Genomic DNA, 26,305 nt, shown 5'->3' with positions numbered 1-26,305 from the left:
AAAAATGCTTGGCATGGACTGGTTCTACCCCCTCCAAAAGGACATGCGACTCGCCTTGCACAGGTAAATAGAGTATATGTTATTTCTCCAATGACTAGGATGCCTGTATACATAAGGAAACGGACTAGTAAAAATTGATGATACAGAGAGATTAACTTTGCTCCTCTCAAGAGAAAAGGATATAGAATACTCAGTCCAAAATCAATAATCAGACATCCAAACTTAAAATCCGCAATCTATACTAGTAAAAACATGTAGAAACCAAAAGTTATGTGTTTCAATGCTCTCTGACCTATGCATCAAGTAAATATAAAAATAAATTATTAAAATAATATGATACAATATTATGGTATGATCTTAGCATTGAAATTTTTTGATTTTCAATATATATGTTTGAACATATATAGATCATGCACAAAGGTGGATTTTCAATTTACATGCTTTATCATATATTTTAGACTGTTCATCTTTTCGTTCCTTTGATGCATTGGTTAGAGACTACTAAAATTTGTGGCTTTTTATTTCTAGGGATATTTTATGATATAAATCATGCCAATGGTATAAATCTTCAATTTCTAGAGTATGTGATTATTGATTTTAGACCTGAAAGGAGTAAATATCCTCTTCTCTCAAAGGAGATGGTGTATCAAAGTTCACCTCTTTCCTTATAAGACCCGTTAGTCGCCTGGCACAAGTGTGGGCAAAACAACTACATGAGTTAAATATATTCTCTAATCGCATATAGGCAAATCATATTCAATTCAAGTTCCATGAGGATGCAGCTGACTGCACAAACGAGAATTGGAGAGCCTTTGAAGGAGGGGGACAAGGTTGTGGAGATGATAAGTCAAGGTGCTTGTAAGTAGGGCTGATAATGGGTCGGGCCTCGAGCCTAACTGATATTTAGTTTTAGTCGGGCATTGGGCTAGGCCTTTTAAAATGTGATATTTTCTGTGTCCAAATCCGACTCATGATCAGCGCTACTTACAACCCAAAACTGCATAGCTAAATGCATCCATGATGCCCTAATAGCCTCATCAGTCATTCATCATGATAAAGGAGTGAACAATAAAAGTAAAAAAAAAATGCAAGCTTTTGGTGCAGCAGACTCATTCGCATAATCAGATTACATTGGCAGTGCTCATTTTAGTTGACTCGTCTTTAAGGTTGTCCCAAATTCTATTGCACAGTTATTGGTTAATAAATAACAATACCAGCTTTTGATTCCTGGTTTAGTTGTTTTGAAATTGGAAAATAAGAAAATGAGGGTCAATTGACTGGCACATTACATGTAGCCTTTTGCTGCATCTTCAACTAGGCTCATAGAATCAATCATGATAGTTGCTCAAAGGTCATGCAGCTGAAAATACGCTGATACGTGGAATGGTCGATGCAGCTTCTGCAAAAATAGTCAATCCCTGTTTTAGTTCAAGGTACAACCTCCACCTTTACTACCAAACTCAGTTACTTACATGGACATCTCAGAAATTGATTTGGGAGCTGATTATAGGCTGATGAAGCTTTTTGCTCAGCTTCATCTCAATCTTGCATGTGAGAACCTATGCAGGCGTGTGTTTAGTCCTATATCGGTTATTTGCTTGGTAGATCTTGGGTACTTATACATGATCAAGGAACCCAAATATTACCTTCCGGTTAGCCATTTTGGGTGAGATCTTGGGTTGTTACAAATAAGAAAGAACACGAAAATCATTTGAGGTAAGTACTATAGACTCTACGAGAGAAAAAGTTATATGCCAAGCTAAACAAAGGTAAATTATGGCCGGATAGCATTGCATAACTAAGGCATGTGATCTCCAAGGATGGAATTTCAGTGGACCCAAAGAAGATTGAAGCAGTGGTGAACTGGCCTCGTCCTGCCAATGTGACTGAGATCAGAAGCTTCTTGGGTTCGGTTGGATATTTCAGAAGATTTATAGAAGGATTTTTCCGGATAGCCACTCCTTTGATTCGTTTGACTTAAAAACGAACAAAGTATGAATGGAGTGAGGAATGTGAACAGAGTTTCCAAGAGTTGAAACGGAGGTTAGTATTTGCTCTTATTCTCACCCTACCATCCAGTACGGGGAGTTTCACCATTTACAGTGATGCCTCTAGAAAAGGATTGGGCTGTGTATTGATGCAGAATGATAAGGTAGTGGCATATGCCTCTAGATAGCTGAAACCTTATAAGCAAAACTATCCTACACATGATTTGGAATTGGCAGCGGTAGTCTTTGCTCTTAAGACGTGGCGGCACTATCTATATGGAGAGCTATGTGAAGTCTTTACTGATCATAAAAGCTTAAAATACATATTTACACAAAAGGAGCTTAATATGAGATAGAGGAGATGGCTGGAGCTGCTGAAAGATAATGACCTAAGCATAAAATATCATCCGAAAAAGGCTAATGTGGTGGCTGATGCTCTTAGTAGAAAGTCAACAATAGGAACCACAACTCTACTCAGCACTCAAAAGTAAATTATCAAATATCTCAACATAATGCAGATTGAGGTGACTGTTACGAGTGCTGGAGGTATGCTGGCTAGTCTGATGGTGAAACCGACATTGCTTGAGAGAATTAAGACTGCACAACAGATTGATGCTCACATATGTCAGCTTAAAGAAGATGTGGAAAGTGGGTTGCGATTCGAGCTCAAAATTTATCAAGATTGCACTCTTCGATTTGGAAGCAGATTATGTGTACCAAATGATGCTGAATTGAAGAGAGAAATTATGAAGGAAGCTCACCAGTCTCGCTTCTCTATTCATCCAGGTAGCACAAAAATATATAGAGATTTAAGGGAGCATTTCTGGTGGAATGGTATGAAAAGAGAAATAGCCAGTTTTGTGACTCGGTGCCTAGTATGCCAGCAGGTGAAAGCTGAACATCAGAGGCTTGTAGGATTGTTGGAGCCATTAGAGATACCAGAATGGAAGTGGGAACATATTACTATGGATTTTGTTATTAGACTTTCTAAGACAACTAAGAAGAATGATGCAGTATGGGTGATTGTGGACTATCTCACCAAATCAGCTTACTTTATACCCTTTAGGGTTGGCACTTCTCTTGAAAAGTTGGCACAAAGATATATTGATGAAGTCATGCGCCTACATGGTATACATGTTAGCATTGTGTCGGATCGGGACCCACGATTTGTATCCAGATTCTGGAGGAGTTTTCAGATTGCTATGGGAACTGAATTGAGGCTTAGTACTGCTTATCATCCTCAGACAGAAGGCCAGTCAGAGCGGACAATTAAAACCTTAGAGGATATGTTGAGACCATGTACAGTCGATCTTGGAGGTTGTTGGGATGATCATATAGCCCTGATAGAATTTGGTTATAATAACAACTATCATTCTAGCATCCAGATGGCGCTTTATAAAGCTCGATATAGAAGAAAATGCAGATCACCTATACATTGGGATGAGGTTGGAGAGAAGAGATTACTGGGTCGTGAGTTGGTGCAAATTACCAGAGAAAAGATTTTACTGATCAGGGAAAGGCTCAAGGTAGCTCAGGACAGACAGAAAAGTTGGGCAGACAGAAAAAGAAGAGAATTGAAATTCAAAGAGGGTGACTTTGTCTTCTTGAAGGTTTCACCCTCAAAAGGTATTATGAGATTTGGAAGACATAGTAAGTTGAGTCCTCGCTATATTGGCCCCATTAAGATTCTGAACAAAGTAGGAGAGGTTGCTTGCAAACTGGCTTTGCCACCAGAGCTATCAAGTGTACACAATATCTTCCATGTTTTTCTACTACGAAAATACATTGTAGATCTCAGTAATGTGGTAGAGTATAAGGCATTATAGGTTGAGAAAGATCTGACATATGAAGAATTTTCTCTATGCATCATTGATCATAAGGAGCATGCCTTGAGACGGCGCACCATTCCCTATGTGAAGATTCGTTGGAGTAATCATTCTGAAAGGGAAGCAACTTGGGAACTTGAAGATGAAATGCGTGCAAGGTATCCACAGCTTTTTGCAAATTCAGGTACGTAAATTTTGAGGACGAATTTTTTTTTATAAGGAGGAAAGAATGTGACTATTGGGCCTCTAGATAGGTTGAAGTCGACAACCCATCTGAAGACTCGAGAGGAGGTTTCCACCACAAGCGGTTACAACTGCCTGCTGAAGAGGCGGCCACCACGAACGCTGCCGTTCCTCCTTATGTCCCTCCCGATGTAGGCTACAAAAAGCCTTAGAAACCCCCTCAGAAACACCTCTACGACCCCTCACTCTCTCCTTTCTCTGTGATTAGAAGCTCTGTACCATTCCATTCTGATGAAACTTGTTATGACATTTGTAAATAAAAATTGTTCATTTATGTTATGAAATTTTAAGTGGCTTCATGTTATTGTATGTATATGTTTGCAACAGCATGGCCATGTCATGATCTGGATTCGGGACATGACATTTAGTGGTATCAGAGCGAACCCAGCCTATAACCTATGTGGACTAGGAGATACTGCAGTACAGATCCATTAGAATTGACCACAGGCCGATCGTGGTGTCTGTGGTTAGATTTGAATGGATTTGAACCCTTATCCTGATGAGTACGTCAGAGCTTAAATAGGAAGACTATATAAGGACCCATGCGGGCATGTGTTTAGTCCCATATTGGTTATTTGTTGGGTAGATCTTGGGTACTTATACAGGATCAAGGAATCCAAATAATACCTTTCGGCTAGCCATTTTGGGTGAAGTCCTAAACTAATACAAATGGTATCAGAGCGGACCCAGCCTATAACCTATGTGGACTAGGGGACACTGCAGTATAGATCCATTGGGGTTGACCACGGGCCGATCATGGTGTTTATGATTAGATTTGTATGGATTTGAACTCTTGGCCTGATGAGGACGTCAGGACTTAAACAGGGAGAGTATGTGAGGATTCATACGAGCGTGTGTTTAGTTCTATATCGATTATTTGCTGGGTAGATTTTGGATACTTATACAGGATCAAGAAGCCCAAATAATACCTTCCGGTTAGCCATTTTTTGGTGAGGTCCTGAGTTATTGCATTGCAGTCAGGCTTCATCACAATTTCATAGGCATCATCTAAATAATCTTCCTGCTTCTTTGGGGGTGATTTATTTATGAATCAAGACTAAAACAAAAAAAAATTTGTCACCAGAATCGTTTTTAGTCACCACAACGTCCAGATAGTAGCAAAGGTGATTGAACTACTGCCGAGTTTATATGCTCCAAATAGCCCATCCATTAGTGACCAGAGTTTTTACTAACACCAGCATTAATGCTAGGAGTTTTCCATTCGCCATATAAATGCCCGTATTACTAAGGAGGGTTCGACCATCATCAAGGTTCATTGCTTTACATGCAATAAATATTTAGCTATGAAATCTTTCTATTTATTATAATTTATTATATTGCTATATTGTGTTTCAAAAATAGTTGAAAAAAAAAGAGAAAAAACTGTACCACATGTATCATGCGGGGATGATATAAGTGATACTAGTATTAATGATAGAATTTTCTGTATAGAGACTCAACTTATGCAAAGTTTATTATTTTTCATGTGCATACAAGAGTTTCCATTCGGCCATCATTAAAGTACGTTGTTTATGTGCAATAGAAATTTAGTTACTGAAGCATTCTATTTATTATAATTTGTAATATCCGTAGTGCCATATTTTAAGAGTGATTTAAAAAATAAGAGAAGAAAAACAGTAATCATGTACCAACTTCTTTGTTCGAGAGTCCGAGCCGTATCATTTCTGTTTCCTTTTAACTCTATTAGTTTTAGCCGTTGGGCTCCTGATGATGTACAAAAAAACATCTGATAGCCCGCATAGAATTCCATGCAATGTTCGGAGCGCTCCGCAAATTCGCTGACAATAGTCATGCATCTGTTTCCCGTGATCTTTGAAGCTGTCTCTGCTTGATACAAACACAGCTTACCAGCAATCCGACACCTTCGCATGCCACGTGTCGGATATCATCCGCGACGCGGCTGAAACTCAATACGTTGCTGATGAAACTCAATACGTGTCCCTGTTTGCTGTTCCAAGTGTTAGAGGATGACCATATTTTGAACCCAACCGCCAAGAGTGGATCTATACCTGAGTACGTGATTATACGCTTCAAAAAGCCTATCCATTAGTGACCAGAGTTTTTCCTAACGCCAAAACATTAATGCTTGAAGTTTTCCATTGGCCATATAAATTTCTGTATTAATGACGAGAGCTCATAGCCATCATCTAACATGCACAAAAATTTAACCATAAAAACTATCAATTTATTATATTATTATATTATATTTTTAAAATAGTTGAAAAAAAATATTTATCATGAAAATATGATTTACACATTTCATGAAAAAATCTTTTTCATGAAAAATACGAAAAAATTATTTTTCCGTGAGCCGAATCTATTTTTATTTTTTTTTAAAAATTCCTTCAGCATCAAAAAAGCATTAAAGACCTAATTTTTATTAAGAATATAATAAAAATTACACATAACTTTCTCAGAAAAGTAAATGATCAACCAAACATAAGCACTCTGAAAATCTGTCATTTTTTCATTGTCAGTCAACCAACCAAACATGCTAAAAATACTTTCTCATACATTCTTTTTTAAGAAATCTATCTTTTAGAAATTATATTTTTTAAAAAAAAAATGATTCCCGCAAACCAAACGAGCTCTTAGTATTAATAATAAAAATTTGTATATAGAGACTTATACAAAGTTCTTAATCTTTCGTTCGCATACTGATATTAAATTATAATATGTTGACAATTTGACCATCATCAAAGCACATTGCTTATGTGCAATGAAAATTCAATTACTCAAGCATTCTAGTTTAGCCAAGAAAATTTTTGCCACCGGAATCGTTTTTAATCACAACGTCCAGATGGCAACAAAGGTGATCAAACTACTACCAAATTTATATGCTTCAAAAAAACTACCCATTAGTGGCGATCTCTCAAGTGGCTGCAGAATAAGCCATGAATCTTTTTCATGCCAGTATGCCACACATGCCCGCAACTTCACATTCGAGAGACATTTTAAAGCTTAGAACTGAAAGAGCACCATAAAAGGAAATGTGAAGCTGTCAATGTAGCAAAAGAAAAGAAAAAAAAAAATTGCATTACTTAGGAGAACATTGATCACATGCCCTTTGCATATTGCAAATAGTAAAGAGAGAGCAATATGATGCTAGATGCAGATATGAGACAATAGTTGGAATATGGAGAAGCTTAAAAAATATGATGCTTGGATCTTTAAACTCCAAATAATACACATCACATGTGAAAAATATACTGATATATGGCACAAGTAGCTTGAAGGTTCCATCTTGCTCCGGTGGAGGTAAAACGGAAAAGCAAGCTGAAGCTTCATGGAGCAAAGCTTTTGAAAACAGATCAAAGCATTGACTTGCCGAATTACTGCCTTGCATGATGATAATCTCCCATGCATTTGGTAATGGCCTCGTTAGCTTTCTGAGATTCAACTCTCTCCTCTCTTTTCTTCTTTTCTCTGCAGAATTAATATCATATAAAGAAAATATTGGCCACTTTAAAAGGAAAGGAGCTTTCATAAAATTAAGCCACAGTTTTAATATTTAATTCAAACTTGTAACTGAATGGTGAGTTAACCTGGTCACCATTTGATCATGCTAGGGGGAAATGCATGTAAATTCAATAAACCACATGAATATAATTGGAGGAATATATATTGCTTGCTACTGCTTGGACTGCAATATCAGGTTTGCAAGAGGTGCATTGGACTTTGGTATCCATGTATTGCGCTCTTGACATTCAGATCATGTTGAAGAAAACAAGCAATTATAGCATCTCTTGCAAAACAACGCAAACTAATGGCCAGGTTATCTTTTCTGACTTCTAAAGCTCATTTTCTTCTGTCCCATGGATGCAAATCTTATGAAATAAAAAACAAAAGAACTCCGCAATGCATGCTAAAGTACAACTGAACATACTTGACATGCTCTCATATGTATACCCATCTAATATGACATTATGATAGTAGAGCAAAACAAACTGCAAGATTTTCTTCTGGGACAAAAAAAAAATTACCTATCAACATATTCCTTCAGAAGCTCCTTGGCCTGAACCAATTTTGAAAGAAGATTGCGGTACACATCGAGGTCCCTATCCACACTTCGTTTGTTTATGTTCAAGGCCGCACAAAGCTGTCAAACAGAACAAACCGAGTCAGTATGGACCCACAACCAGGGAGAAACTGGAATTCCATGGAACGATGGACTTTATACTGAGCATTTTTCAATGATTTCGACAAGCAAAAACACCAGCTTGTTAAACAAAATAAACTGAATCTTCCTTAGTAATGATCTACATAAAACATATCATAGAATGCAGCAAATTGATCAAACATGGTTGAGTTGAACCTGATATACCAAAACAAGTGCTATTTTACAGGCAGAAGCTTATAGGTCAAAATGCATGAATCAACTGTTTTTTCAGTAAAAGAAGGAAGCAGAAGTTGCATATTTCGGCTAGAATTCACAGAGTTGAAAGTGCTATATTTACCTAGAGATCCAGTAACCAAACCAAGTGTTGGAGAAACAACGAATAGAAGTGACTTCAGGCTCCTCATAGAGTTACTGTGAACCATAGCATGCATATAAACTGCTTCTTAAATATGCAATAGTGGCAGCATAAATACAAAGTTGAAGGAAAAAAAGTAACACCAAACTCTAGCAAATTTTTGAAATACTGGTTCGCTATTAACTTATCTGACTATTTACATATAGATAATGTTTAAAAATGCCGGTTCATTATTCCTTAGACCTTTGTATGTAGGGGTGTCAACAAGCGGAGCCAAGTATCACGCTGCTCAACTGGGCTTGGTATATTAGAAGAGCTGTTCGAGCTCTGCTCAAGCTTTGAGCCGAGCTTTAATCAAGCTAAGCCAAACTTTCCCACTTTTTTTGAACCAAGCGCGGTTCAGGCTTGGCTCTGGATCTGAGCTCCAAAAGATGTTTGAGCTCGACTTGTTTTACAGCTGAGCTGAGTTTGAACGAGCAAATATCAAAACCAAGCCCAAGCTGCTCGTATGCTACTTCTGTAGCAAGACAAATCTTGGATACAAAAGAAATTAGACCTTAAAAAAGACCATGTTGGAATAAATTCTCAATAGCATCTTCGGGTACACTCTGAGCTTGGCAACATTGTGAGTCAGCATAAGCTCTAAGTACCGAGTACAAACAAGGAGACCAATTTCCTAACATTAATCCAAAGCTCAACGTGCATATCAAGACCAACATATATGATAGCAGGTTGCCAACATGTTGCCCTAACATTCCAGAGATAAGTGTTAGATGTATGCCCTAGAAGCCAATTTGGCTGACACATTGTTGATTCTAGGGACATAATTTTGTACTTGACTGTTTATTATTGAATAAATAAAAGGCATCTTTTCATTCATATTATTTATGTGTCTATGAATCGTCCAAGGAATTAATAAGATGATGATACATATTCTCAAGAGTTGAGAATTTGAGCCATGTATCATTGGTGATTAATTTCTAAATGCTCCTGATCAATGGATCATCACGAGGACGGTGATCGATCCGATCAGTGCACAGATCACTTTCCTTCTGGATGGATGAGACTTGAGTCCACAGTGTAGGGACACTGAAGTGATAGTGCAGGTGCTTGTTAGAGAACAAGGGTACTGAGCGTGACCAAGACAAGAAGTCACTTGGATGTCTATCCACTCGTCAGTGACTTGCTTGATGTTGCAGTAGTGTGACTGGTCCTTTGACCTGCGGTGCTTCGGCTACTCACAGTGAGGTTATTGTAGTTTGACTGCACACATACATGGTCTCTAGCCATATGGGTCCATGCAATGTAGATTGGCTGCAGTAAGTTCACTGTAGGAGTAGGGTATGCACCTATAAGGAACCTATCGACCTTGATAGAAGAGGAGTGATCCTATGTGATTTGTTAGACTGAGTTCTAAGACCTTGGCCAGGGCAGTAATATAAAGTGGAGAAAGAATTTTCCACTATCGAACTCGAGTCGAATAAATCTTGACATATGACAGACGATGGGGTTTGACGAGTTGTCCATGACCTCCGTCCTGTAGGGATCCACGATAGTAGGACTGTATCACACGTTAACTGCACCTAGAGGTTCATCATTCCATTCTGCTGGGTAGCCACTACATGCTGCTAGGTGTCACTGGTGGATGGTGGGACTCATAGGGATTATCTTGATGATCGATAAACCCTAATGAGTTGAGTTGGAATCGTTCCAACCCATTGAAAGGAGTTTTCAATGATATTGAGATAGAGATCACAATATATCTCACTACCAGTCAGAATAGAACCTATGGGGTCACACACACTAGAAGTATTGACCGATCCGATGGTTGAAATCGTGATTAGGAATCACAAGTAATCAATTTGATTGATAAGAAGTTGAAGAAAGGAACAAAGGGAATTAATTAATTGGACTTGAAACAAGAGTCCTACTTCGGGTAGGATTCCTAGAGTCCAAATTGGATTAGGACTGGGAATCCTAGTTGGAGTAGGAATGGGATTCCTACTTGGAATAGGATTCCTACAATCCTAATGAGATTAGGAATTTTGAATTAAAATTGGATTCCTACTTGGAGTAGGATTCCTAGAAATCCTAATTGGATTAGGACTTCGGATTCAAATAGAGTCCTAATTGGATTAGGACTAAAATTAAATACATCCTAATTGGATTAGGATTCCTTAAGTCTAAATTAATTATTAATCTAATGAATCAACATGACTCCTAATTGGATTAGGATTGAAGAGTTCAATTGAGTCATGGTTCATTCAAGTCCTAATTGGATTAGGACTAGCATAGATTGAACCCAAAATTGGCTAATCCTAATTAGATTAGGATTAAACCATGAGAGAGGCACCTAATCCTCTTTGGAAGAGGATTAGGCTAACCAAGTAAGAGGGGCATCAGCCCCTCTCCAATTGGTTAGGGCGACAAGAAGAGAGAAGGGGCCGGCGCTCCAAAGAAAGAAGGTTGTCAAGGGCTCCTAACTTGTAGGAGCCCTTGATGCTTATAAAAAGGGACCTAGGGCCGGCGCCCTATGTGTGTGCTCTCTTCCCCCTCTTGCTGCCGCCACCAGCCCCTCTCCTCTCTTAGTTCAGCCGCAAGCAAGGGAAAAGGATCTCCAAGTGTTGGCGGCCTCCTCCCCTTCCCTTCCTTCATCCAACGCAAGGAACAAAAGAAGGCTGCGTGGGGTTCTTTCTTCTTCCTCATCTTCATCCTTCTTCTTCCTCCTCTCAAGCACAATCAAGGGTTGATTGAAAGAGAGGAGATCAGCCATCAAAAGAAGTCTTTGCAAAGGAGCTAGCACCCCGGGAAGACAAGAAAGATTTGATCAGTCCTCTACTTCGTGTGGATACCCGTAGAGGCCGGACGTTTGAACGGCTTCAAGCGAACCCTCTTCCAAAAACCACGAATTCAGATTTGCGGTGATCATCTACCCGCGCAAGGTGAAGATTTGATCTTCCTAATAGTTTTAAAAGTTTTTAATTCTTGTCTAATTACGAAAGGTCTCGAAACAACGTTCATGCGATGAACGTCGAACCCGTGCATGCCGATTCCGCTGCCATCTGATTTTTATTTTGAAATATCAGCGGCATGGGCGGGTTTCCAACAGTGGTATCAGAGCCAGGTTTCGTAGATTAAGGTAGGAATTAAATATCTAAAGGCTTATTAGATCTGAAAATTGAATGATCATGCATGCTGAAAAATTCTGCATGCAGATTTTTCAGGGGTGCTGATTTTTTACATGCTGATTTTTATGTGATAAAAAGATGATTCTAATTGCATTGTTAATGGGATTACAAAGTTTAGAATCATGATTAGCATGATCAGCAACCTATGTCATGACATAATCAGTTAGTTTTCAGATCTGAAAATTATAATTGTTGCATATGGTGATGATCATAGGATTCAAACCCTTTTGGTATCAAATGTAATGACCTGCGATGTGATCTGCGATATCATGTAATTTTTCAGATGCTTGCATGCATCTTATTTGATGTTTTGAGAGGCCTGCGTGCCTCCTAAAAGGAAATGTAATTTATTTTATTTTTATTTTACATCTGGTTGTATTTCTGTGATGTGATGTACATCAACGATCAAGCTGAAGCAAATGCATGAGATGAAAGGTGATCTAAGCGGTTGATGGCGATGGGATCAAGAGTTGATCAAGGATCGAATCAAGGAGGCTTGGAACCAATTCAAGAGTTGAAGACCACTTGATCGATTGATGTGCATGTGCTTGTAATACGACCTAATTAGAATCCATGATCATCACCTAGTTAAAGTTTAGCTTTAATTATTGCCGCGATTATAACTGCCTGCAATGCGCCGTTTGCATGTGATGTGAATGAGAGTCGGGTAGATAGGCTTACATGTGATGTAGCAAACCCAATTGAGACCTAAATCAAAACCTCCTCAATCAAGTCGAGAGTGAACCGACATGAGCAAGTCATATTAGATTAATTGATCTAATTGGTGTCTAGGAAAGCATGAAAGGTGGTTACTTAATTAGGACCTTACTCTCTGAGTAAGGGGAGCCTCCCACCTGCTTACCTGGCCAATTGTTCGATTACCTCTTATGAAGGGCTCAAGTTGCAAACACTAAGACCTGATTAACCAATATTAAGTCAATAGGTCTTCCACTGTAGTAGAGCTGCTAAGGCCTTTCTGATGTTGATTTGTCTCGGCTGGACACAGTGGTCAAGTTGCATCGGGGGGCTGGACCTCTCTATAGACATGAGATGTTGTAGGGTAAAGGTGGGGTTGGGCACCAATAACTGTTAGGTGAGGACCCAATGACGACTTTATTCCTACGGTTATACGGTGGGTCTGACTTAACTAAGAAATGGGACCAATAACTGTTAGGTGAGGTCTTCATGGCTTAGAGACCAAGTTACACTGCAACATGCTTGAGAAGCATTGTACAAGAGTTGTACACTCATCCATCTATGTGTCACCAATAACTGTTAGGTGAGGTGGCATGTAAATTGGTGGGACCGCAGTACCCACTAGAAACCCTAGTCGTGTGGAATTTCCGTTTCCCTACCAGGGGAGTGTGAGGGATTCGAGAAAATAGTGGGAGTCACATTTGTTCTAAAAGACCTTAGAACAGATTAGGATCAAGTACAAATAGTCTAACTAGAATCTTTACTCTCTGCAGATACAATGTCGGCTTCAAACCCTCTGACCCGTATTCTTGAGACCAACCGACTGACCGGAACCAATTACAAAGACTGGCTTAGAAATCTCAAAATTGTTTTGGACTGTGAGAAAATAGGCTACATACTCGATTCAGATATCCCCACACTACCAGCACGTCCTACTGATGTTCAACGTGAGTTGCATAAAAAGTGGTTGGATGATGACATTAGAGTAAAATGCTATATGATGGCATCCATGTCTAATGAACTCCAATGCCAGCATGAAAATATGAAGACTGCTAGGGAAATACTGGCACACCTGCAAGAGTTGTATGGTGAGCAGAGTCGCACAGCTCGTTTTGAAGTGTCCAAGAGGCTCTTCAAAGCGAAGATGCGCGAGGGGCAGTCTGTCCATGATCACGGTCTGACCATGATCAAGGACCTAGAGGAGCTTGAGAAGCTCGGTATGGACATGCACAAGGAATTGCAAGTGGATTTGATCCTACAGTCACTTCCTGATTCATTTCGTCAGTTTATAGTAAACTACCACATGAATAAGATTGAATGCACTAAGACTGAACTAATCAACATGTTGGTAACTGCTGAGGGAGCCTTGAAAGGTTCAAGGGGCAATGTCCTTGCTGCTGAGTTGACTTCTGGTTCCAAGAGAAAGTCTACTTGGAAGAAAAAGAAGCCTGCTAAGAAGCAGAAGAAAGACAAGAAGCCAAAGAAGGAAGTTCAAAAGAAAAAGGCTAATGACAAAGGAAAATGTTTCCACTGCAATGTCGACGGCCACTGGAAAAGGAACTGTCCTTCATACCTCGAGAGCCTGAAGAACAAGAAGGCTGACACACCTTCAGAAGGTATAGACTTGCTCATAATTGAAACTAATCTAACGGTTTCTTCTACTTCCAGTTGGGTTATAGATTCTGGTTCTAGTGCTCATTTGTGCACTACCATGCAGGGTCTAAAGGAAAGTAGAAGGCTGGCGGAAGGTGCGGTAACCCTTCGGGTTGGCAACGGGGCAAAAGTTGCTGCTGTGGCTGTGGGCACCTACCATCTGCGACTACCGTCTGGATTTAGTTTAATACTTAGAGACTGCTATTATGTACCTGTTGCTAGCAGAAATTTGATTTCTGTTTCATGTCTAGCACAGGAAGGTCATGTTTTTACATTTGACAAAGACTGCTGTTCTATTTACTTAAGAAATAAAATAGTTGCACGTGGTTTCATGATCGACAGTCTCTATCATTTACATATGGATGTATCTGTGAATGTTACCGAGCAAGATGTGAGTGCCAAAGGATCCAAAAGATCCAAAGATGAGATAAACCAAAGATATTTGTGGCACCTCAGACTTGGCCATATTGGAGAGGATAGGATGAACAAAATGGATAAAGATGGGCTTCTCGGCTCATTGACTTCCGAGTCATATCCAGTTTGCGAGTCCTGTCTTCAAGGAAAAATGGCTAGACTGCCCTTTGTAGGACATGGGGAGAGGACCACTGAAATACTTACCCTAATACATACAGATGTATGTGGCCCATTCGATGTGCTAGCCAGGGGACGTTATTCTTACTTCATTACCTTTACCGATGATTATTCACGGTATGGGTATGTGTATCTTATGAGACACAAGTCTGACTCTTTTGAAAAGTTCAAAGAGTTCAAGAATGAAGTAGAAAAACAAACTGGAAAACCTCTTAAGGCTCTTCGATCAGATCGAGGAGGAGAATACCTTAGTGGGAAATTCCGGGACTATCTCAAAGAAAACGGCATAGTCTCACAATGGACACCTCCGGGTACACCTCAACTCAACGGGGTGTCAGAGAGGAGGAATCGGACCCTATTGGATATGGTCAGGTCCATGATGAGCTTCACTGATTTACCTATGTTCCTTTGGGGAGATGCCTTACTCACAGCGATTTATTTATTGAATAGAGTTCCCTCTAAATCCGTTCCTACCACACCGTATGAGATATGGCATGGTAAGAAACCAAGTCTTGGTCATCTCAAGATTTGGGGATGTCCGGCCCACGTCAAGAGACTACAGGCGGACAAGTTAGAGGCTAGGACCATAAGTGCTCGTTTTATAGGATATCCTAAAGAGTCATTAGGATACAATTTTTACGTCTCAGAGGATCACAATGTGTTTGTGAGCCGTCATGCCATCTTCTTGGAAAATCAGTTTATCCTTGATAGAGGCAGTGGGAGGAAAATTGAGCTTGAAGAGAAAGTCTCTGAAAAGCAACGAGTCATGGATCCTATTGAACCCATTCATACAGAGCCAGTACACGATGTCCTTCGACCACCTCGTAGATCTAGTAGGGTCTCCCATCCTCCCGATAGATACTTAGGTATACTTGAAGAGGATACCAAGGAAATGTTCCTAGTGGGAGATAGGGATCATACACAAGATCCCAAAACCTACGACGAGGCGATATCTGATATCGATTCCGAGAAATGGCTGGAAGCTATGAAGTCAGAGTTAGACTCCATGCATTCCAACCAAGTCTGGACCTTAGTAGATCCACCAGAAGGTATTGTACCTATTGGATGCAAATGGATCTACAAGAGGAAGATAGGTTCGGATGGAGAGGTAGAGACCTATAAGGCAAGGCTTGTGGCGAAAGGGTATAGTCAGCGCGAAGGCATTGACTATCAGGAGACCTTTTCACCTGTAGCCATGCTAAAATCCATCCGAACATTGCTTGCTATTGCAGCATTTCATGATTATGAAATCTGGCAGATGGATGTGAAAACTGCTTTCCTGAATGGATACCTTGATGAAGATATCTATATGGAACAGCCTTTGGGTTTCACTTCCAGTGATGGAGATCACAAGGTCTGCAAGCTGCAAAGGTCCATCTATGGACTAAAGCAAGCATCTCGGAGTTGGAACACTCGTTTCGATGACGCAATCAAAACGTTTGATTTCATCAAAAACGAAGAGGAACCGTGTGTTTTCAAAAAGGTTAGTGGGAGTGCTGTCGTTTTTCTCGTACTGTACGTAGATGACATTCTCCTGATTGGGAATGATATTCTCATGCTAACCTCGGTCAAGGTCTGGTTGTCAAAAAGAATTCTCCATGAAAGACCTTGGGGAAGCATCCTATATTTTGGGAATAAAGGTCTATAGAGATAGATCTAAAAGGATGCTTGGCCTTTCACAGAAGATGTACATAGAGGAGGTGCTGAAGAGGTTCAGCATGGAAAACTCCAAGAGGGGTCTCTTACCCCTAAGACATGGAATTCATCTCTCCAAGAAGATGTGCCCCAACACATCTGAAGAGATTCAACACATGAGCAAGATTCCCTATGCATCGGCAATAGGAAGCCTCATGTATGCCATGCTGTGTGCACAACCTGATATAGCTCTTGCTGTGAGTGTCACAAGCAGATATCAGTCGGATCCAGGCAAGAAGCACTGGATAGCTGTGAAGAACAGTCTTAAGTACTTGAGAAGAACTAAGGACATGTTCTTGGTCTTTGGGAGAAGATCAGAGTTGAAGGTAGAAGGATGCACACATATTGATGATAGAAAGTCTACATCAGAATATGTGCAATTGTGGTTCAGTAAATTGGAAGAGTTCCAAACAACCGATCATTATAGATTCTACCTTAGAAGCTGAATGTTAAGCCGTATCTAAGGGTGCAGTGGAAACCTTCTGATTAAAAGTTAATTGCAGAGTTATGTGTAATGTCATTAGATGCCATAACACTTTACTGCGATAACATTGGCACCATAGCACTAGCTATGGAGCCATGGTCTCATCAGAAGTCCAAGCACATAGAGCGGCGCTTCCATTTCATACGCGACTATGATGTAGAGGTGCAGAGAGTAGACTCCGCGGATAACGTGGCAGACCCGTTCACTAAGCAGCTGAGTCAGCAAAAGACTGAAGCCCATCTTGAGAAGATGGGCCTAAGATATATGACCAATTGGCTTTAGTGCAAGTGGGAGATTGTTAGATGTATGCCCTAGAAGCCAATTTGGCTGACACATTGTTGATTCTAGGGACATAATTTTGTACTTGACTGTTTATTATTGAATAAATAAAAGGCATCTTTTCATTCATATTATTTATGTGTCTATGAATCGTCCAAGGAATTAATAAGATGATACATATTCTCAAGAGTTGAGAATTTGAGCCATGTATCATTGGTGATTAATTTCTAAATGCTCCTGATCAATGGATCATCACGAGGACGGTGATCGATCCGATCAGTGCACAGATCACTTTCCTTCTGGATGGATGAGACTTGAGTCCACAGTGTAGGGACACTGAAGTGATAGTGCAGGTGCTTGTTAGAGAACAAGGGTACTGAGCGTGACCAAGACAAGAAGTCACTTGGATGTCTATCCACTCGTCAGTGACTTGCTTGATGTTGCAGTAGTGTGACTGGTCCTTTGACCTGCGGTGCTTCGGCTACTCACAGTGAGGTTATTGTAGTTTGACTGCACACATACATGGTCTCTAGCCATATGGGTCCATGCAATGTAGATTGGCTGCAGTAAGTTCACTGTAGGAGTAGGGTATGCACCTATAAAGAATCTATCGACCTTGATAGAAGAGGAGTGATCCTATGTGATTTGTTAGACTGAGTTCTAAGACCTTGGCCAGGGCAGTAATATAAAGTGGAGAAAGAGTTTTCCACTATCGAACTCGAGTCGAATAAATCTTGACATATGACAGACGATGGGGTTTGACGAGTTGTCCATGACCTCCGTCCTGTAGGGATCCACGATAGTAGGACTGTATCACACGTTAACTGCACCTAGAGGTTCATCATTCCATTCTGCTGGGTAGCCACTACATGCTGCTAGGTGTCACTGGTGGATGGTGGGACTCATAGGGATTATCTTGATGATCGATAAACCCTAATGAGTTGAGTTGGAATCGTTCCAACCCATTGAAAGGAGTTTTCAATGATATTGAGATAGAGATCACAATATATCTCACTACCAGTCAGAATAGAACCTATGGGGTCACACACACTAGAAGTATTGACCGATCCGATGGTTGAAATCGTGATTAGGAATCACAAGTAATCAATTTGATTGATAAGAAGTTGAAGAAAGGAACAAAGGGAATTAATTAATTAGACTTGAAACAAGAGTCCTACTTCGGGTAGGATTCCTAGAGTCCTAATTGGATTAGGACTGGGAATCCTAGTTGGAGTAGGACTGGGATTCCTACTTGAAATAAGATTCCTACAATCCTAATGAGATTAGGAATTTTGAATTAAAATTGGATTCCTACTTGGAGTAGGATTCCTAGAAATCCTAATTGGATTAGGACTTCGGATTCAAATAGAGTCCTAATTGGATTAGGACTAAAATTAAATACATCCTAATTGGATTAGGATTCCTTAAGTCTAAATTAATTATTAATCTAATGAATCAACATGACTCCTAATTGGATTAGGATTGAAGAGTTCAATTGAGTCATGGTTCATTCAAGTCCTAATTGGATTAGGACTAGCATAGATTGAACCCAAAATTGGCTAATCCTAATTAGATTAGGATTAAACCATGAGAGAGGCACCTAATCCTCTTTGGAAGAGGATTAGGCTAACCAAGTAAGAGGGGCATCAGCCCCTCTCCAATTGGTTAGGGCGACAAGAAGAGAGAAGGGGCCGGCGCTCCAAAGAAAGAAGGTTGTCAAGGGCTCCTAACTTGTAGGAGCCCTTGATGCTTATAAAAAGGGACCTAGGGCCGGCGCCCTATGTGTGTGCTCTCTTCCCCCTCTTGCTGCCGCCACCAGCCCCTCTCCTCTCTTAGTTCAGCCGCAAGCAAGGGAAAAGGATCTCCAAGTGTTGGCGGCCTCCTCCCCTTCCCTTCCTTCATCCAACGCAAGGAACAAAAGAAGGCTGCGTGGGGTTCTTTCTTCTTCCTCATCTTCATCCTTCTTCTTCCTCCTCTCAAGCACAATCAAGGGTTGATTGAAAGAGAGGAGATCAGCCATCAAAAGAAGTCTTTGCAAGGGAGCTAGCACCCCGGGAAGACAAGAAAGATTTGATCAGTCCTCTACTTCGTATGGATACCCGTAGAGGCCGGACGTTTGAACGGCTTCAAGCGAACCCTCTTCCAAAAACCACGAATTCAGATTTGCAGTGATCATCTACCCGCGCAAGGTGAAGATTTGATCTTCCTAATAGTTTTAAAAGTTTTTAATTCTTGCCTAATTACGAAAGGTCTCGAAACAACGTTCATGCGATGAACGTCGAACCCGTGCATGCCGATTCCGCTGCCATCTGATTTTTATTTTGAAATATCAGCGGCATGGGCGGGTTCCCAACAATAAGCACCATTGTGTTGACCATGCTGGACAATATCCATATGTATCAGCTTGTAGAGATGCATATCGAAGCAATATAGACTGACACAAGATAATTAATGATATAGCACCTAATTTTTACATTTTAAAACTATGTATCTGTAATTCATATACTTCAGCTTTTCTATTTTTATTGAGAGAATATGAGTATCAATCTACAAACTGGACATGGTAATGGTAAAAGTCATTCCACATTGTAATACATTATACATAAACTTTCCATGGTACTGTCAGTATGTAATTTTCTCACTGTATTTACAATATGTTTAAATCACCTAAAATATGTTGTTATTATGTTAATGATAGTTGTATGTCACCATATAGATTTTTCATGAATTTAAGGCTCATGTGTCTCTATTAATGTGAGAATATAAAAATGTAATGCTCGCTTGTTGATAAATAACTCAAACCCACTAATCACTATTTTAAAAAGCTGACAACTGGGCCACCTAGGCTTAGGAGCTTTTTTGACAACGGAGCTTAGAGCCCAACCACTTAGGAAGCCAATAGATCTGGCCAGCCAGCTAGTTGGTACCTAAGCACTTGACCCAGGCCCATGCAGGATAGGAGAATTAGGTTTTGACAATACCCTCAAACACATTTAGGTATCAAGAATGCAAGGCAGATAGATTAGAACCTCCAGTTATTTGGTGCTCAAACTTACAACCTACCAATTTTACTAATTCTTGATTAGATCTCTATCTATAGTTTTGTATAGATAATTCATCGTTTGGTAGATTTGTTTAGTGCATTAGCTCATCCATTAGCATGCCATGCTATGCTGAAATTATCCTTAAATTCAGGTAATAATAAAATAAATAAATTGCAAAAAAACTAGGTTAAACATATATCTGGTAGAGAAAATTCCATGGTTGCTGGACCAAGAATAGAAAAAATAATGCTAGCTGAAATATTAGTTATAAGACAGCGCAATTTATAAGCAACAGCTACCTCTAAAATAACAGTTTACAAAGGAAATATACATATTGTTGATCAATATTAATATCACCCAAGATGACTATAAGGAAATATAGAAGACAGTGTGGTGTATATGTCTGCAAATATGATGAAAAAAAGTACAACCTTTTCTAAGATTGTTGGTTCTGTTGCATTTGCCAGCTCAAGCAGACGAAACAGTCCAACGGCAAAGAATCGACTATAGCTGAAATTTCCCTTACCCTGAGCCCGTTCAGAAATATTTTTTAGAATATCCTCAACCTCTCCTTCTCTCGAAGAAAAATCTACTAATGTATTAGCATTTTGAGCACGAGCCCACTCTTCCAACTTTTGTGCGTCACATCTGCAGTGGACAAGCATAGCAAGCTTAAATTATATGGATCATTGAAAGAATGGAGGTCATAGTTGAAGTCTTCAAGCATATTGAACAACATAATCACAAATGCTGTCTGGGAGAAATGAACAAAAACAATGTGACATACTTGTGGATTGTCTAAAGATCTCGTAGCCTAATAGCGATGATTACTGGAAGAAATGAAACACATGCTCATCAAGAACACCTCAAAAATTCCATAAATGAGTTGCTTGACAATCAAATTTCAAAATTTAAGAGATCATCCTTCGCGGTAACTACCTCCGGAAGATAAGCTGTAGCAACAATAAAATGCCAGAAACCACCAAACCATTTGCTAATTTACAAAAACATTAAGATTCAAATGGAAGGCCCGTTGCTGATGCATGGAGCAAGGTCATGCAACTCATGCTGAAACCAAAAGAATGTCACATGCTTTATCAGTTTCCAAATTATGCAAATGCCAATCATCAACTTATCGATTTTCTACTGTAATTGAAGGACAGGATAGAATTTGACCATTAGTTTCAGGGTTATAGCAGCTTCATACCAAAACCCTGGCTAAAAAATTATGGGCAAGCATATTACATTAAATTTACAAAAACATAAATATTCCAATGGTAGGACCATTGCTTATGCAGAGAACAAAGGTCATCCAACTCAAATCCTGAAAAAAAACAAACATTACATGTGATCATCAATTTGCAAATAAAGCAAATGCAATGAACTTTGCAGTTTACCAGTCATCAACTTATTGGTCATCTACTGCAATTCAAGGGCAAGATAGGATCAGAGAAGTGATTATAGTGTTGCTTGATTCATGCCAAAACCCTCATTAAAAACTGAGCAAGCATATTATAGAAACAATAGTTTTGCTGGAAATCTTAAAATTTTTCACGAGAATCATATGATTGTAGCAAATTTCATCATAGAAGAAGAAAACTTTTCAGAACTAGACATGCCTTATCTTTACGATCATTTACTAATATACAATATGTTTGTACTGCTTGTTAACTATAATCCATTTTATGTGTCAAGCCTTGTCCCACTCATTTGGAGTCTGTTATTTATATCACTATCTAAAACTAGAATGCAGCATGCATTGCACGTAGCTGGTGGATAGAATATCAATTGGAACACAATGCTGAGAGAATATCAAATGCTGTTGGCACAAAGCCTTACCATCTCCTAAGTGGCTCCATCATGGAGTGATGAACATGAGGAAAAGAGTTGGGGTTCAAACTCGGGGGTGTAGCTGCATCCTTAGAGTTCCCATTATAAAATATTAAAAAAGAAAAAAAAAGGATGAGCTAAACTTCCTAAAATTTATGAGAAGGTTATCAGATGCATGTCTTACAAAAAACTCATATACATGTGACAGTGCAACTTATAGGGATTTATATAGTTACCAGAGCACTGGGTATCATGCTAAGAAGCTTTTACCAACTCAATATGGTACATTCATCAGCAAGGCATCTTGTGACTGGGCCATGTGCAAAAATGTGATTGGATTAACAACATGACCATGAATTTAGCAAATAACACCTAGTAATTTATTTTCCAATTTCACCAAAAATGACTGATTTGCATAATAGTCATCAATAAAATGAGCAGCAGCTGTTCATTGGTAGTAATTCCAGCTGCAGAAAGGTAAGCTAAAAATTCAAAAAGTTCACTGGATTATATATTATGAACATATCCAGAATTATTTAAAGTTCTTACTGCCCAAGGACAAGACCTAGAATTGCATGGCTAGAATATAACCGAGCATGCAGAAGCCTTTGAAGATATACCTGTACTCTTCAGGATCCTCCTTTAAGGCCTGGATATATGCTCTGAAGATGGCATCTCGATCATCATTGCTAGGATATCCTTCCATCAGCTGCTCAAATACAGTGACAAAGCCCAGTGCAAAGACAGCATCATATTGATAAGTTCTTTTGTACCTCATCAGATGCTGCTGCACAAGGAGTTCTTGCAATACAGTATTGTATATGCTCGGAATGGGCCGCTTGTATGACTTGAGAAAATTTGACTTTGTTTCTGATACAGTGGGTGGGACATCTGGAAATTAAAGGGAAAATAAAAGGAAAGAACAGATAATGAAAATTCCACCAGCTCTCCAAGAACAGAACAAGAAGCTAATTAGTGAAAGAGAAAAAATCATATGTTCAAAATAAACATTTTTTGTTCATTTATCAAGAATCATTCTATTGCATAGTCTATGAGTCAACTGCATTTTTTGGAACCCAACTCTTTTACACAACTTCAGACTTTGATTAAATGGGGGGAAGAAAAGGTGAATATGTTGCGATTTATGGAATGTTCAGTGAAAGGGCTCACAAGCGAAGAGAAATATTGTTAATTACATTTCTATACAATTCTAGAACAACAGAACAGAAAGCCAAGTGATTGGAGCACAATTTAGCTTCTAAGAAGAATTTTCACTTCATTATGCCCTTTATAACATAATCATTGTCATACTCAAAAGAGAATTATCTTCAATAAATGCTTCAAAGATGAGAGTTTATTATACAGTAAAAAATGCTAAGAAAAATAATTCCTAGGCAAGAGCAAGTAGAAACAAGTTGGATATATGGGTTCCAAGATCATGTTGAGGTACTCAATTTAGCTAAGATAACTCAATTTAGTTAATATAATAGGCAAATAGACACACAGCCGTAATTCTGCAGAAGTACATGCAATGAATAGCACCATACCTTCTTTAAGACAATATACTATTCCATTAGTCCATCAGTTACAAGCTGATCTTGCAGCCAGCATCACTACTGAGAGACCCCAAACCATCAGCTACAATGTTTAGGGTTGTATTTAAAGTATATTAGGATGTAATTTATATCTATTGTTTCAAACTACCTCCAAATATCTGTTTTAAAGAAGCCTCTAAATTTATTTAGCTTCTCACCATTTCAAGGAGAGTCGGAACTTGCCTTACATGGATAGGAAACAGGAGTTTGGAATGATCTACTTGCTGGACCAATTTTTGATTAAATTACTCGGTGCATTCAGTTAAGTTTCAAGTACCCTCAATAGTAGGGACTCTCAGTATGAGTATGTGCATCACCAAGCTCAAGTCTAAAGCCATTCCATTGACAGCTTAAATACCAAGCTCAAGTCTAGAACCAACCTAATTACAGTCTAAAATGAGTAAAAGAACGCAGAAAGAAGACAATTATAGAGAGGGCTTTGTTATCCTCTGATATGGGCCAGAAAAATTAGCCCATACACAATGTGGCTTGGACATTTAAGTTTTTGGATTGTAGAGTTCTGACGCTTTCCTTCACTTGGATATCATATGCAATGGCATAGTACTGCTCAGGAAATTGGATTGTCATACTAAAATTAGCCAGAAGCGTTGGATCCTTGGAACACCCATATACTGTGTCCTGTCAAAGAATACTTTAAAGCATGTTTTATATCCAATCATTTTAAGTAGAGAATTTCACCAAAAAAATCCACTTAGTCCAGAGTCAGAGAATTCTAACAATAATATTTTTTTCAATTTTTACATGTATCAACTGTATTGAAGATTTGAAGTGTAATTTGCACTCAAAAAGAAAAAAGAAAAAGAAGAAGAAAAAGATGTATGGTAGCATTCTAGTGCCAAGTTTTCTGATGTTGAAGTGTCAAACACTTTGGGACACTTGAAAGTGACCATAAAAGTCTACGATGTGTTGCTTCGAAGTTTAAGAAAAGGAGACCACATGATGTACAAAGATTATAGCTACATTTAGCAAAAAGTTGAAGTCCCAATTTGATTTACATTGTATCTTTTATCTGCATCATTCTCGTATTTATTTTCACGATAAGGGGTGCATAGCTCTGTACCATCTGCACAAATCGTATAACCCTGCATCAAAGCAATATTATGCACTTGTATTTGCTGATACATTTTGATACAAGCTGGTGCCATAATTTTCCATTCTAACTCTATGGAAAAGAAAAAAGAAAAGAAAAGAAAAACCTATACGTCTGCAGCAGACCAATTGCTGGAATTAAAGCTAAGGCATAAGCCCATAAAACACAAGCCTTTTAAGAGCTTCATGCGGTACCGGCACAACTCAATGTGGACTGCATGGCCATGTATAGCCAAGGGCAATGCAGTTCAGTAAACATGACGGGGGTACTATGGTGTGTGTGCCTCCACAATATGAAAGGTGCATAATCTACCAACCTACTGCCCGATATACATCTCAGCATGCAGCTTGCATGCAAAAATGCCAATGCGTCAATTTTTTTTGGCAGAAATTTCATCGCTTTCAGCAGCCTTGAATCTGCTACTGTTCTTGAACCGCAAGATTCTGTATGCTGTTCTATAACTGAACAAAAGTTCACCAAGCTTCAGCTCGACTAGATTCTAAAAAGGGGGATTTTCTCCTATTCTAGATTATTTATCTATTGCCTTATTTAGTCGGAGGAAGAGGCCAACAACTTGCCCAGAACTCTTGATCTTTTGAACAGCAATCAAACCCTATTCTGAAATATCACAATACCATCCCTTTTCAAATCGAACATAAAGAACGTAACTTACTGACTCAAAAACTGAAACAACAACGGGAAGAAAATTTCGAAGCAAAAGGCTTGGCATCCAAAGATAAAAATCTCAGCTAAACTTCCAAGAAAAGACACCCCAACCCGAATAATACTAATTAACCCAGGATTTCAGAAAGCTTTCGATCAAAACATCAAACTTTACCGGAATACGAATATTTGTTTCTTTTTCAAAATGATTATCAATAACGCATAAAAATCAACAGAAAATCCCAGACCGCTGCTACCACGTACTTAATCCTCAAATAAACCACAAAATTCCGAGAACAAAGTAGAAAAGCTCACAGGTTGAGGCGGCCAGGCATCGGACCACCATTCGAGAGCCCAGCTTAGGGGGTTTGAAAGGAAGGCCACCCAAAAGAGAAGTGGCGAAGGGTCCAGAAGCGGAGGGCGTCGGCCTCCTCTCCAAAGAGGCTTGCCGCAGGGAGGCGATCGAGACGGAAGCGATGGCAGCCATTAGGGCTAGGGTTTGCTTTTTCTCGGAAGAGGGTGGAAGAGTTCTAGGCTCTGCTATGCCTCGTCGTCGTCGTCGTCGTCGGCGTCGTCGTCGTCGTCGTCGTCGCGGGTGACGGGACAGAGGAACCCCGCGGAAACCGCATTTCGAAAAGGTTAAGCGGAAAGAAGAGAGGAGGGGAAGATTGGAGTAGAGGTCAGAAAGCGAGGTCTTATCCGGTATACCAAGAAAGCGATCCAGCCAGTAGTTTGCGGACGCGTACCCACAACCCATACCGCCACCATATTTATTATTATTATTATTATTATTTTCTTTCCCATGCTGAATTTTAGTGGCCGGGACGGAGGACGAGAGAGAGAGCGAATTGAAGAGAAGAAAAGGAGGAAAGAAAGAGCAAGATGTACAATGCAAGCATCAACTGCTTTCTTTTATTATTATT

General features: G+C 39.4%; 1 protein-coding gene across 1 annotated transcript; it reads right to left on the bottom strand.

Annotated features, from left to right (window-relative positions):
- Positions 1-7,083: 7,083 nt before the first annotated feature.
- LOC103723504 (protein THYLAKOID FORMATION1, chloroplastic-like) lies at positions 7,084-26,048 on the bottom strand. Its single transcript, XM_008814428.4, has 5 exons — positions 25,698-26,048; positions 22,634-22,904; positions 20,615-20,831; positions 8,062-8,177; positions 7,084-7,504 (listed from the first exon to the last, which is right to left on the bottom strand). Exons 1-5 carry the CDS (start codon positions 25,867-25,869, stop codon positions 7,411-7,413), a joined length of 870 nt encoding a protein of 289 aa, XP_008812650.2. The 5' UTR covers positions 25,870-26,048; the 3' UTR covers positions 7,084-7,410.
- Positions 26,049-26,305: the final 257 nt, after the last annotated feature.

The sequence above is a fragment of the Phoenix dactylifera genome, chromosome 4, assembly GCF_009389715.1.
Source record: "Phoenix dactylifera cultivar Barhee BC4 chromosome 4, palm_55x_up_171113_PBpolish2nd_filt_p, whole genome shotgun sequence".
Taxonomy (NCBI): Eukaryota; Viridiplantae; Streptophyta; class Magnoliopsida; order Arecales; family Arecaceae; genus Phoenix; species Phoenix dactylifera.
Note: the sequence above shows the minus strand (reverse complement) of the source record. Positions and strands in the feature narration are given on the sequence as shown.

What these genes read in the sequence shown, in the direction of transcription:
- LOC103723504 (XM_008814428.4), bottom strand. Translation starts at nt 25,869, where the DNA reads ATGGCTGCCATCGCTTCCGTCTCGATCGCCTCCCTGCGGCAAGCCTCT. An exon ending in AACCAACAATCTTAGAAAAG is followed by an intron (nt 8,178 to 20,614) that starts GTTGTACTTTTT and finishes TCTGTTTGACAG; the next exon opens with CTTTGTGCGGCCTTGAACAT. An exon ending in CTGAAGGAATATGTTGATAG is followed by an intron (nt 7,505 to 8,061) that starts GTAATTTTTTTT and finishes TTAATTCTGCAG; the next exon opens with AGAAAAGAAGAAAAGAGAGG.